General features: G+C 46.6%; 2 protein-coding genes across 2 annotated transcripts in view; one reads left to right on the top strand and one right to left on the bottom strand.

Moving 5' to 3' along the window:
- LOC144110268 (TBC1 domain family member 7-like) overlaps window positions 1-6,641 on the top strand; it is a 32,225-nt gene extending 25,584 nt beyond the window's left edge. The window contains exon 6 of the mRNA XM_077643111.1: window positions 6,336-6,641. Within this exon, the coding sequence (XP_077499237.1) occupies window positions 6,336-6,383 (48 nt within the window). The 3' untranslated portion in view covers window positions 6,384-6,641. The remainder of the gene's footprint in view (window positions 1-6,335) is intronic.
- Window positions 6,642-10,492: 3,851 nt separating this feature from the next.
- Window positions 10,493-12,734, bottom strand: LOC144110269 (uncharacterized). Its single transcript, XM_077643112.1, has 2 exons — window positions 12,281-12,734; window positions 10,493-11,244 (listed from the first exon to the last, which is right to left on the bottom strand). Exons 1-2 carry the CDS (start codon window positions 12,536-12,538, stop codon window positions 11,023-11,025), a joined length of 480 nt encoding a protein of 159 aa, XP_077499238.1. The 5' UTR covers window positions 12,539-12,734; the 3' UTR covers window positions 10,493-11,022.
- Between the last annotated feature and the right edge of the window lie 1,691 nt (window positions 12,735-14,425).

The following is a 14,425-nucleotide window of genomic DNA, read 5'->3' on the forward strand; positions in this document are numbered from 1 at the left end:
GAGACGTTTAACCAACGTAACGTATTAGGTGGTGCCAGACGGGTTATCGACACCCAAGCAACGCCAGCAACAAGTCGACGTCGTTCATGTTGTAAGTATGAAGCCGTACTACTCGGACCGATCTTGACCTCCTACTTCCTTTTGTGACCATCGAGATGATGCTTCCTGAGGAGGGGGCAAATGCTGCATGCAAGAAGACGCCAGAGATGACAACTGGGTCTAAGAGCGGGAGGCTGGAAGAGAAAGAAGCTGAAACACGCAGGGACTCTTTCTGGTTGACCAGTAAACCGTTTTTATCTCTAAGCTCTCATCAGGGTTCTACCGAGTCGTGACAGTATTCAGAATTAGCCATGGAGTTAACTTTGACTGAGGGCTATAACTGAATAGAGCTTTCCTCACTGTTCCTTTAATATCTGCCAAGTAATGGGGTCAGCCTGAGTAGAGTATGCTAGTGCTTGCTCCAGGCAACTACCCAGAGTGCCCCTGCATTTTCATCCCTGCAGCTTGAATTGCATCTCTTAAAGGGACCCTGAACTGGTTTCATTGAGCACATTCTAGTGTAGCAGATCTGTAGAGGTGGTCTTTGTGGGTATTCAAGTCAAATTTGAAAGCTCTACATAGACCCTATAATGTACAAACAACTTTTGAAAATTGCTGCTCGCAGTAGCTCACAACCGAATAGGGTGGTACCTCACCGCCACGTCCCCCACCCTAATGACATCGGTTTTTACCTGCTATAATTAACAGCGTCACAAAAAATAGTCACATTTGTAATCCCTTGCGCATCTCGTGAAACCAAAACTAGAATTTTCTCAGCTAAATAAAAACAATTTTTTCATTAACAGTTACCATATTTACTTTTGGAGATTTCGCCAACATATCCTAAAGGACTCTACAAAGGTCATAATGCAGAATGTATACGGTACCCCCCCCCCCCCCCCCCCCCTTAAGAAAACGTTACTTTTTAAAAAAAGGTTACGTAAGTCAACGCATCACCCCCTCCCCACGTTCATGCCTGCCCCAGACCCATGTTACATAGTTCCAGCATGATCGCATGACAGCGTATACGCAGCTCGAAGCAAAAAACACAGAGCAATACAGTCGCAAAGCCAGCAGTCGGATGCAAATGAAGATACAGGGCGATAAAACGGTGCCCTCGCGTGCGGCCCGGCTCAGTAGCGGCAAACTGAACAGCCAATGGTTCGGTAGTTTCGGATTCTGGCACGACGAACGCTCCGGAGGCTACCGGAAGTTTGCACTCGCAGCCATTCATACGGGATAGCGACCGCCAGCACAAGCGAGCTGGGTAAACGACGTGCAGTTGACTTTTTCTTACTGGAAGCAATTTACAAACGAATTAGCAACCTTTTTTTGACGCCACTCACTCATCTTTCGCAAACACACGTGGCCACACTGATCTTCCCAAGCCTGCCCTACATGCACCCGTGTGTGTGCTGGTGCACTTGCAAAGCAGGGAGCACAAAATATGCGAGTAATTGTTTTTTTCCAGGTAAAAAGTTGGGGGTGCACAACTTACTTGAGTAAATATTGTACTTCTTCTTGCTCATTTTTGACTTGAGTCCTGTTACTGTTTCCTGCCATCCATGTCTATTTTGTTTGAATTTAATAATCAAAACGCTCTAGAAGCAAGGCAAAGCTACCGTAATAGTGGCCTTCAAACACAGACGCAAACAACTGCTCAGCACTTCGCTTAAAAGCTACACATCCCTTGAAGCTGAGACCACAGGACCCACAGGAAGCATGCAGAGATTTCACGCATGCCCGCACCAACCAGCTAGCCATAAATTTCTGCCACGCCATCCTCCGAGTGACAACAGCTACCACACCATTATATTTCAGTCCCTATACCTGAGGGTTTAGCAGGGAATGAGAAGGCAGACCGGAATGCTAGAGAATACACCGACAAAACCAGTTCGCCCATGCTCACACCTCTCACCTGGGTCTTCAGGGACAGACTGGAAGTTCTACAAAAAAGTGGGGCATATGTATATACTCCCACCACACAGAGCACTAAGGAGGAGCCCGTTGCCTGGACGCGACTGCAAACAGACACCTTTCTTAACTTGCACATACATTCTAAAATTTATCCGGCCACATTTTGAGATTCCTATTCCTTGTGCAACAGGACACCCACTCTATATCATCTCACATGGGAATGCCCTAGAATAAGGCCTATTGACCAAATACGCAACACAAATTAGAACCAATGGGAGGCGCATTTGTCCAGCTCGGACTTGGATGCTCGGCATAAGGTGGTGACCCGAGCCCAGGTGATAGCTCGGGCCACGGGTTCCTGGACTGAGGACTCTTCCCCGATGCTCAGGCATCATCCTCTTGTAGAATTAAAAATTAAAATTTATCCTCTCTCTCTCTCTTGGAACACATTGGCTTGTGTCATTTCAGCAATTGTCGCAGAGGTATGCTAGATGTTTTGAAGCACATTGGTATCAAACCTGGTCCACTTACACAGAAAACTTGCCTTGCATGTGATCAACAGCGTATGTGGAAATTTTTCTTTTGGTCTACTGATGCCGCTACAGACACTTGAAAAAAAAAGTGAGCTGCCACACAAGCAAACTGTGTAAAGCATAAAGCTAAGTAGGAGCTGAGCTGTACTTATGGTGGATTTTAACTGTCCTGGATGTTGGCATTTGGTTGGTTGGTTGGCCTCAAACAATGCTGGCACATACCCACTGCGGGGGACTGGCCAAGACACAGGCGGCGAATTGCTGGGAACAGGAGCGTTTAAAGGGGAAAAAAGACTAGTAATAGGGTATAGGCTGACAGATTGGGCGACACAACAAGGGTCCTGTGAACGGAGAGATCAAAGACGGCACAATGGCTTTATGTGCAAATTCGAATACAGAGCATGTAGTGTTTCAATTTTGCACTGACTTGAGAGTGGGAAGGAAAAAAAAAAACAGAATGGGAGTTGCTGCTTTGCTAGAAGGAAATTTAGCACTGCAGAACGCATACTCCTGTCTCTTCGTCCAAGCAAAGAAGCGCCATTGGAAAGAACTGCAAAGGACAGGGACAGACCCAACTGGTGGAACTGAATTTGCAATAGGCACCTCCTCAGAGAAGAGAAGCAGCGGCAGAACAGCAGGAAGTGATCTATTGTCTCAGGTTTTCCATAAAATAAGCACAGTGAGGAAACCACCAGACCAGGTCTGTGAAGGTAGAAATTTAGCAGAGGAACCTCCACTCTGTGCGAGCACCAGTCTTTGCTCCTCCAAGGATGCAGAAGATGCTGATATTCAGGAAATGATGTAAGAGCCAAGGCAGCAAGCTCCTGAAATATTGTGTAGCTGCGATACCTCACCGCAGCTGTATATGCACACGTTGGCAGGAGAGCAACAATTGGGCCGCAGAGAGAGGCCCTTGCTAAGGAGTCTGCAAACTCATTTAAGTGGGATCCCGTGTGCCCTGGTACCCAAAGCAACCATACCAAACATTGGCATTTGTAGTTATTACTAATCTTCTTTCTCGTTTTTCTCGAAAGTCGCATTTGTGCCATTCCTTCTTACGCTAGAAATCCTAGCTTTAACCCTGTAAAAGATTTTTTATTGAGACTTGGTGAACTAATTTCTTACATATTGTGGCGGGTAGAAACATGTTTACAAAAGGGGATTGCAGATATATATACAATGTAGTATAAGATGTCAACTGGCCTTTAACCAAGAGTTCCTTCAGAAACCAGGAACCCGGTACGGCATGACACAGGAGCGTTTTTTAGCGTTCGGCACGTCGTCGACTTCTTCTTCTTCAACAACACCCACACTGTGTCGTCGTCTTCTTTTGTCACCGGCCGCTGGCGCTTCCCAAGCCTCAGTTCTGTCCAACAATAGCAATAGAAGGTCAAGACGCAACATAATAAGGGCCAGTGCCTGAGTGTGCTGCGTCCTCCTCGTCAATCACACACAGGCACCATACTCCGTCGTCTTCTTTGTCCAAGCCTACGCCCATGACAATAGTGCAATGAACCTCAAGATATAAAATCATCAAATTAGGTTCCTTACTGCTGCATTTTTTTCTCAATAAGTGCCTATGAGAAAACCATTGCTTTTGGTCATTCCACTGTTACGCAATGGCAGTTGATGTTATCATAATTATTGTGGTTCATTGCACAGCTCCTGCCTTTATATGTAATTTGTGCCACTGCAGAGGCTCATTGGTTATGGCGCTCGGCTGCTAACCAAAAGACACGGGTTCGGCCCAGGCCTGGCGGTCACATTTCGATGGAGGCGAAATTCTAGAGGCCCGTGTACTCTGTGATGTCAGTGCACATTGAAGAACCCCAGGCGGTTGAAATTTTCCTGAGCCTTCCACTAGGGCGTCCCTCATAGCCTGAGTCGCTTTGGGACGGTAAATTTCATAAATCAAACCAATAGCAATTTGATTTGCGATGAACTGAATAAAGTTATGACTGCTGGTGTCAGATATATGTTTATGAGATTTTAAAAGTATTCTTTTTTTCATCTGTTTTGACATTTTGATAAGGATAAAACACCCTTTTTAAAACAGACTACTAATTTTTGTTTTTCCAGAAAAGTTGCCTCTTAAGTTAAAATGTTCTCGAAAGTTGCCCTTTAAAGGCCTAGGCGAGGTTAGGCAGGACACCTCATATCAACGCGAGAGCGTTAAGGAGCTCGTGAGGCAGTAAAGCCGGTGCCGGCTTCATCGTGTTGTTAGTGTGGGAAAAATCCAAGAGCACCAGCGGCGGAGGCCTTGCGCAACTGGAGATAATGGCAGCTTTCCTCTTATTGCAGAAGCCACCGGGAGCGCCTTGAGTGAGTGAGTGTGATGTCGTTTGTCATTGAGGAAGCAGAGTCGAAAGTGCCCACTGAGAACGGGGGCCACTGGGAGCAGTGCAGAGTGACGCTGTCATGTGGATGGTATAAAGAGTGGGCACTGTTGCATTTCACTCTTAAAGGTACACTAAAGAGGATTCTGAACTCGTCTTTCTACTTTGGGAACTCTTATCAACACGTTCCAGGCATTCTTAGAATCTTCAAATTATTGCCCTCTGCGGCTGATTGCCCTAATTAAATCGGATTAAACATTCCAGCTCCCGCCTTTTGTTTTTGGAACTCTACGCGGTAGGTAGGAGGAGTCAACCAACGCGTCAGCCAGTCCCGTGGCGGCTTGCCGCTCTGCCGTCGGCGGAGTGATGCGTAGATCAGAGAGTCGACGTGTATTTTTATTTCCGTGGACCTAATTTGCGGCTATATTGTCTGTGACTGAAACTGTTTATTCACAGAAACCTAAACAAAATAAAGAGAAAGCGAAGCCAGCACTGGACCACCTGAAATGCACTCCACGTGTTGGTCGACTCCACCTACCTACTGCATTGAATTAAAAAAAAGCCAGGAGTTGGGACGTTTAATACAATCTAATTAGGGCAATCAGCCACACAGGACAGTATTTCACAGTTTCTAAGAATTTTGGAATGTGTAGATCGGGTACCCGCGGTAAAATGGTGAGTTCAGATTCCTCTTTAGTGCACCTTTAAAGAGGAGCTTAAGCATCTTCCAAGTTTGTTTTTTTCTGCACTTGGCAGTGCATGGCTTTGGTGCTTGTTGCTATGGCCGTAATGGCATGAGTGGTACACACAGTCTCCACATTGGTTGCATGACAATGCGTTATCTTTGCAGCGTCTTGAATAATAGAACGAGGAAATCTCAGTTGAAAGGTCGCTGCCACAAATTTGACACCTTCAAGTGGGAAGGGCTTAACAACACACGCTGAACAGTGGGAAGCACTGCTTACCAATTCCTGATTACCAACACACCGTACCAATATCTCATTGGTGTAATAAGTGCAGATCAGAGTCAGTACTAGTAGTGTCCATTTCTTTATTGCTTCTGCTACTTTTGGGGGCACAGATTTTCCTGTAATAAGCAGCATGATTGCTACTGAGAGCATGCAAAGCATTTTCTTCCGTTTGTTCGTTGCCATATTTCTCAGTTGCAAAGCAATGAGGACAGGCATTGCCCTTCCCACTGCTTCCCAGTTCACAGAAATAATTTTTCTGTTTATCCGTAACGTGACACTTTTTCCCTTTTGTAAACATATGATATTGGAAACAGGGTTTGCTTTTATGTCTGCAGATCAAGTAACTGAACTATAAACGTTGCCACTGCGTCAATAGTCGGCAGCATGTCCGCACGACATTCGTCATTGCTTTTCTACAGCTCGCTCAGTCACGGTACACGCTGAAAGCAAGAGGCGTGTATGCTTTTGTTAGTGTTCAAGCTTGCTGCAGCGTTCAGCCACACTTTAAAAAGCCTGTACTTTTCTTCGTACTGTTCCAGGTTCCCAAGGAGGTGTCAGAAGCCGTGGTCAACAGGGCATTGGAGTGACCCTTCTGTGGCATGCATGGAGTCTAGGACAGCTTTTCAAGCAAACACAGATCTGTGTGGCTAAGGTGCTTCTTAGCAGCCGTGTGGCATCTGCTTGTGTGTGCATTGTTGTGTGTGTGTGTGTGTGTGTGTATGTACATATGTCGAACACTCGGTGTCATGTGGTGTGTAAGAGTGTGAATGTGAAAAGGTTGTGCTCATGATTTTCATTGTGCAAGTTAGGTTTAGTAACGAATTAAAGAAATGATTGAACACGTGCTGGCGGTCTGACGTTTTCCTGGTGTGCCATTGTGTTCAGTTACTGATCACGATGCGTCTGCAGTCACATTTTCAGCTTCTTGCAAGTTGGACGTAGACACCAACACCCATGCAGAGGTTTGGAGCATGTTAAGAAACATCAGGTAACTGAAGCTGACAGTTTTGGTACCCCTCATTGACCATCACCACCAGCTATTAGGATTATGTTAACTATGGGACAAAACATCTCCTCCATGATTTCTAATTGGCCCTGCTCTGAGCCAGTCACACTCGCCTTTTTGCAGGAACCTTCAAAATCCAGGGTTTAACAGAAACCAGTCTGTTTGCGAATGTTCACAGTGGGAAAGTATCCAGCGCCGATCAATCTTGTTACAATAAAAGATGTTTTGGGCCCCGCTACTGGAGCCTTGTTCGCGATGAAGGGATGGAAGCGAGGGTTGATTATATAGGCTTCATGATGCGACGTAAGCAGCAGGCATATATCAGGGGTAGATTGCCTTCATTGTGATTGAGCGCATGTGCCGATGTCTGAATATGAAGGGACTCCAAGTAAAGCCTTGTCGTCCTGTTCTTATCTTTTCTGATTATCTCCCATCCCAGTCGATGCCATAGCCCGATTTAATTTCATTCACCCACCTGACTTTCTGCTGCCCCTGCTGCGCTTGCCCTTTTTGGGAATCCAGCCCATTACCCTTAACTGCCACTGGTTATCTAGCCTCTGCATTACGTGCCCTGCCCAAGCCCATTTCTTCTTGATTTCGACTAGGATGTCATTGACTGCTGTTCCCTGGCCCACTCTGCCCTCTTCCCGACTCTTAATGTTGCCTGTCAAGTTCCTTCCCAGAGCTTGTTGCACTGTTCTCACCTTAATTTCAACCTTTCTGTTAGCGTCCCCATTTTGGCCTCACGGGTGACTACTGGCAAGATTTATTTCCCGCCACGCCAAGTGCCATGCCAGGCTGAACACTTGTGTATGAAAACTTGTGTGCACCATCGTGTGTTAATCATGTCACAAAAACCATCTTGTTGGACATTGGCCCTTGGTTGCCAAGCTGAACTCTGCATTGCTGCAGAATGCTAGACTGAGAGGTTAGAACCACGAAGCAGGAAAACTCGTTTCGTTGATGGATTTTCCCTGTTCTCCATAATCAGTTATTGCAATGTGCAATTACCAAGAGGTAAACCGTGTAAAGGAGGGACTGAGGTTGTAAAGCTATTTTTATTTTTCTGCAAAACATATTGAAACTGTCGTCTTATTCAGTTTTTTTTTGTGCTGAATTAAAATATGTAATCAGTTTTTCACTACACTATATAGTTCTCGAGATATTGTACATTTGCATAACTGCTTGCAAAGACAACAGAAATCAAAGCTCGTCAGGAAATTGTTACTAAAATGCCACTAGCCAGTATAAAATGCGTAGTGCTGGAAGTACTCTTAGAATCAAGCCAATATTAGTTATTTTACAACTCATTGAAGTTCAGTGTAAATAGGACTCTCTAACTATTAGAGTGCACAAAATAATCTAGAAATCTGCTCTCAACATTGCAAGCATTAAAATTTATAGAGGTTAGGTATAAATTGGAATTGACCTTAAAATTTGATCCAACACATGAAAGTAGAAGATTGGCTATAGATTTCGAAAATTCTACTTCCAAAACACCGATCTTTTTCACAACTTCTTGTCCTTTGAAGTTACACCAGTGCAGCATTCCGAGCCTGGCCCGCTGAAGCGTGTCGAGAGCCACACACAATCTTTTCCGACAAATATGAGATTCTGTGGTGAGTATTTGTCAAAGAACAAAGAACCAATTTCGTAACTCAAATGTCCATGACCAATAATTCCACTTTCTCATCTGCATCAAGAACACTACCGTTTATAGGAATGTATAATGTGGCAAGTACTATAGTGAATTTTTGTTCCAGGCCAAGCCACATTATTTACCGCACGAACTGGTGGTGTTGAAAGAGTGCAACATGCTTTATTGGAATGCCCAGAACTGCTCAACTGCCAGTGACATTTACAGCAGCGACAAGCTTCAAGCTTCATTTTCTTTATTTGCAGCATTGACAGCATTACATCTGCTGCCTGACTGAAAAACTTATTTTGTCGTGGTTATATAGCCCCCAGAGGGTGGAGCCCTTTGTCCGGGCCCCGTTAGCTGTTGCAATCCGGCTTGCCCGGTCAATCAGTCTCCGCTCGTCGTCCAAGTCTGTGCTGGAAAGAGCGGCTTCCCATTAGGAGGGGGAGGGATTCGGTATGGGACGCTGGTGGAGGGTTTGGGGCATTCCCACGTGTAATTATTGAAAAAGGTTTGGGTGTCCTCTGCAGGATGGGCATCACTCTGGGTATCTGGTAGGGCAGAAGGTGTTAGTTTGAAGCTGGCACCATTTGGCAGCTTCTACACGGGCTAGCTTTGCGTGTGATGGAGGGAGTGTTTTACAGGATGGCGCTATGGCGCTGTAGCATGTCGACATACATAAGTGAAATACATCTGCTGCCTGGAATGAAAAAGTAGAACGGCGTTTTTGTGCCTTTAGCCCCCAGTGTCCAATCGGGAAACAGTTGCAGTAATAGAACCACCTCACTGCCGTCAGTAAAAAAAAAAAAAAATTATGCAGACAAGCAGCACCATCAAGTAAAGTGCTGGCATTTTCTGTGACCACAACTAGTTAAACCGCTGTTCAGTTTAACAAGGAAAAGGAGGACGTGAATATCATCCTGGGAAAGGAAGTAGAGCACAAGTCACTAGTCGTCATCCTATCCTTGAATCAAAAATTGCGTAATACACTGTGAGCTTTTCCAAGGCAAAACATGCCAGTCACGCCCATATTTCTGCCAACCTCTAGTGTCCGTCTTTAACATTGTTCACTTTGAATGAATGCAATATGCTACATTACACAGTGTCGCCGCGGTGGCTGAGTGGTTATGGCACTCGGCTGCTGGCCCGAAAGACGCGGGTTCGATCCCGGCCGCAGCTGCCGAATTTCGATGGAGGTAAAATTCTAGAGGCCCATGTACTGTGCGATGTCAGTGCACGTTAAAGAACCCCAGGTGGTCGAAATTTCCAGTGCCCTCCACTGCGGCGTCCCTCACAGCCTGAGTTGCTTTGGGACGTTAAATCCTCATAAACTAAACATTACGCAGTGACAAGCAACCTGGGGTTAAAGGGATGGGAGATTGGGGGATGGGCGATGCGGGTATAAGAGGAAGACTGCATAAAAGTTGTAAATGCTTAATTAAGGGGCTAGGAAACTAGTCTGTTTGGAGAAGACACTGATTTTTGGAGACTATGGCTTGTTGGCCACGAGTTCATGCACAGCAGAGCCTTATGCTAGTGGCACAATATTGGCACTGTATAACCCCCCCCCCATTAAGGAATGGCCCCACGGGGGACATTTAAGGTAATAGCCTGACCTGACCTGGCCTGTCTTCAGCAATTTTTAGTGCGCTAGCACTCATATAGTGGCCATTCCCCGCATTTAGCAATTGTGTGTCTGTCTGAAGCCGGTTTTGTGGCAGGCTGCTCACCTGGCTGGTGGGCAACCTGCCCACCATGTCAGGTGGCAGCTCACTTGCAGGCTGGTCGGAAAGAGCAACCTGGATCGCAACCCAAGTCCCACTGATGGCAGCAAATGCCATAGAAGAGCAGCAGCGCATCTTAACTTGACCACTGCACCAGGAATGGTAGGAAGACTTCCAGGGATCTATGAATGGAGAGAATGGCAGATTCCGCATATATGGGCAGTAACCCGTTATCGGTATCCGAGCAACTGCCATCCGGGAACACTGGATATGAACACCAGAACTAAAGGAAAACCGAACTGCTAGCGCTATTAATTCGCATTTGGCTGAACTACTCAAATTGACCATTTATTATTTTTTTTTAGCAAAGCATGAGGCAATAGCGTATTTTAGCAAATGAAGCTATTCAATTCATTTAGAATATACCGTTGGAGTGTTGTGGCAGGGTAATACCATTTTTATTTATTTTTAAACACTCAAAGTAATGAATTTTAGAGCACAGTGATAAAGGCATGCATACACAAGGCTCCCAGAAATTCACCAGTTTCAGTAGTTTGATTTTTTTATGTTCAATATAAATTACGACACATGGCGTTTCTCCTTTTTCAACGCTTATTCTTGCAAACTGCTATCAATGCCTGTCACAGGCTAAAAGGTTGAGAGGGTCAAACAGTGCACCCCCAGCAATTTCCCTGATGATTGCATGCACACGATCACAGGTTCATTGCTGGTGGACAGTCAAAACTAAGTCAGCGGGGGTGTGCTAATGTCCATTCTTCTAAGCTGAGAACAAGTATGTCCATAAAAGCTGCTGCATTCCACCAAAGGAAATGCATCTACTGCGAAGGGATTAACTGTTACTCTTCAGTCGCTCTCAACGGCACCGCTGGCAACACATCGACGTCGAAGTTCTGCACATAGTCCTTGGCGTACTTCGGGTTAGCATAGACTAGAAGGCGCTTGTCCTTGTGCTGCTCCAAACCGAGCTCGAGCCTCAGCAGCTCCCAGGGTACGTCGAGTGCATGCCGTTCGGCCCATAGATAGACCTCACCTCGCTGCTTAGAACCTTTGACAGGAACCTGAGGGTGTAAAAGGTCTCACATTAAAAAGCAATTCCGCCATTCTGACTCAGAGATCCGGTCACAGCCCCCTCCCATCAAAAAATGGAGGACAGCAGTTACTACTAAGCTTCATGCCACAAACATGGTTATCCGATCTTATGGAGGCCAAACTCATCATGCCACTTCCACGTGATCGCAACAGTGACTGGTTAGTGGTCGGCACTTTTCGGACTGGCCACCAGCCAATCACAAGCCCACCGTGAGTAGGATGAAGCACGCATTTTTCAGCATGCATATATTCTCGCTTAAGTTATGAGGTACGCCGCCACCTGAATAAGTTGCTAATCGGCGAGTAATCTCAATTGGTTGTGGCGAGTCTGTTTTAAACACTTTGGTGGACACACAAGGTACCGATCGAATGTAAAAACATTTTGCTGTTATGGTTTTACGATTCAAATTCCAGAGGTAAACTTGCAAGGCAGCTCGCACAAATATACTGAAGTCAAAACGTTTTTTTTGTTATTGGTGTGCACACAATCCACTAAAACGAGCTCACTGCCAATAACAATGCGAGCCAGTTTCAAACATTCGATGATAGGCGTCCTTTTCGCTTCATTCGAGTAGTTAGACATTTTGAGAGCGAAATTGAAGGAAAAGGGAAAAGAAAAATTGGCAGCGGCCTAGCTCGGCTATGCCAGGACGCGTAGCGAAAGCTAAGGCATAGCTTGGTTAGCCTTGGTTAATCTTGATTGCAAGTCCAGACGCGGAGGTGGCGCCGTGGTTGGTCACGTGGTACGGTGGGACTGCGAGTTTGTGGCCAATGTAGCTTTCGCTACAAAAACATCAGTTAACGCGGGAAGTATAGGCTAGGTGGCGCAAGCTGCTGCCCGATGCAAAGGGTAAAGCCATTATCATCCATCCATTTATCCATTCCAGCGCCATGTCGCGCATTTGCAAGCGTACTTTAACAAAATTGCGACTTAATACATCCGCAGTTTACGATAATGCTTTCAAACAAGTCGTGTTTCTGGAGCTACGGCCACAAGGTGATTACTTTCATCCGTGCCCGGTGTGGTCGCGTCGACGTGCTCGCCGAGTCGCCGATGTCGATCCGGAGCTCCTTGACCGGCTCGCCCAAGAGCTGCATGGCAGCGGAGTTGCCACGCAGCGTCTTCATGGCCTTCTTATAATAATCCAGGTCACTCATCTTGTTTCCAAGGTAGTGCTTGAACCAGAAACTGGTGCACACGATCCCAATGCCGGCCACTCCGGCGGCTTGGACCAGACGGTCCAAGCTCGGCATCCGAGGCATGGTGGCAGGAACCGCGCTTTACGGCCCTAACGTGCTAGCATACGCCGAAAAAGTACACAGCGAAGCTATTCCGCTTCAAATAAGCTCGACCCGACTATCCGAGCACATTTCTCCGGTCTTGAATCGCCTAAAAATGAACGCAGTAAAGCAGAATAGCAGCAGTACTACTGCATAAATCACCACGCGAGCTCAACTTGGATTGACTTGGCTCGGCTCGTCCAATAGTTGAAATGCCTTATCGATGGCGATAGCCCTACTGTGCTGCTATGTTTGGTTTCCGTTTTCTTTCTGTTGTGTTGCAGCAGGTTAGTAGGGCGCGACACTAATGCGTCCGCTTGCAAGCAAAACAACTCAAGCGGATGACATGAAAGGGTCGCACAGCTTTTCAGTGTTGCTGTGCACGTCGTGAGCAATCGTTTCACAGCGGCGATCAATGCAACATTTATCTTCAAAATTCTTAAGCCTGAAGTGGAGCTGCTTGTTTCCGAATAATTCACGAAAAAAACAACTACAGCTTCATTAGGCTCAACAGCATGCACTTTTTTTTTTCGAGAGGGGAGGGGGGACGCGCTTTTCATATAGTCTTGGCATATGTCCAGTGCTTTTGGAGTGAGTTGGAGTACTCCTTATTAATGCCCAATAGTTCGGATGGGGTCAGATTTCAATAGCAACCTCAAAAACATTATTCGCACCATGGCGCGTAGCTACTGCGCCGCGCAAAGTTATTTAATATTAGCTTTCAATGAATGGTCACAATACCGCCACGGTCGAGCTTCGCTGTTCGGAGCGTTGTATGCAGGGCGCAGCATTCGTGCATGGGTGCTCAGAACACCCCATAATGACAAGCTCATGGGAATCCTTGCGGTTGTGCACAAAACTCAAGGTCCTTAACGGCATTGAAAGACTTCTACAGCTGCGTAATTGAAGCTGACACGGTGTGCAGAGGGCTTTCCAAGTGAATTTGCATTCACTTTTTGCATTCGCTATTTCATTCGCTATTTCGCAAACTTTTTAACCAACGGCTTATGTGCACTCGCTGTATGAGTCTATAACAGTGTGTCTGGTAAAGTTCCTGAAGCTAGCACAGAATGCAGCTGTCCTCGCAGTTCCCTTTGGAAGCTCATTTGCCGCGGCCGTTTTCCTCGCTTATTTATCGTTTATTGTATCCCTTCGTTTTGCGCAACTGTAGCACCTCGAGCTTCTTCCAGGATCCGAAGTCTGAATAGTCGTCAGGTCCTCTGTTTTTGTTTGCGCCGACTGTCGAGCGGTCGAGGCTCCGGGCAGACCTTCGACCTCGCCCTGTCGCTGTTCCCACCGTTTTCCCTGTCGTCTGCTCGCTTTGACCCGTCCGCTCCTCGGTACGCGGTAGCCATGGCAACCGCCCGGGTCGCGCCGGGCGATCACGTGTTGACCTAGTCGCGAGGAGCCCAGAAAGCTAGAAGGCAAAAAATAAATACACGCAGAAATAAAAGGCAACTTCCTTCTGCTCTCGAAGCTCGCGCGCCCGCTCCGAGACCGCCAACTGCGCGTCCCAGACCTGTCACCTTGCGTTTTTCGCACCTGAAAAGGCACGCGCCTCCGAACCTTTTGGACCGGTCCAATGTTCGTTTCTCGTTTTTCTTTGCCTATTTTTCTTCGTAAATGCAGCTTCGAATTTCCGTCTAAGACGCGAGCTGCTGAAGCGAGTAACAGCAGTTTCAGCAGCCAGCGTCGTCTGCTCCAAAGCCGCGAAGAGCCTCGGAAACGTTGTTGCCATGGCGACGAGTTTGAATGAGCCAATAGACGCGAGACAAAGGTACACGTGACGCGACGGGTGGCCAATCGCAGCTGCGATAGCTGACCAAAACAAGAGTCAGCGTGTCGTCTGCTGCCAGCTGCGGCCGAAGG

The sequence above is a fragment of the Amblyomma americanum genome, chromosome 11 (genome assembly GCF_052857255.1).
Source record: "Amblyomma americanum isolate KBUSLIRL-KWMA chromosome 11, ASM5285725v1, whole genome shotgun sequence".
Lineage (NCBI taxonomy): Eukaryota > Metazoa > Arthropoda > Arachnida > Ixodida > Ixodidae > Amblyomma > Amblyomma americanum.

Coding starts and splice junctions, on each gene's coding strand:
- LOC144110269 (XM_077643112.1), bottom strand. CDS start 12,538: ATGCCTCGGATGCCGAGCTTGGACCGTCTGGTCCAAGCCGCCGGAGTG. Junction 11,245..12,280: donor CACACCGGGCACGGATGAAA/GTAATCACCTTG, acceptor TTACACCCTCAG/GTTCCTGTCAAAGGTTCTAA.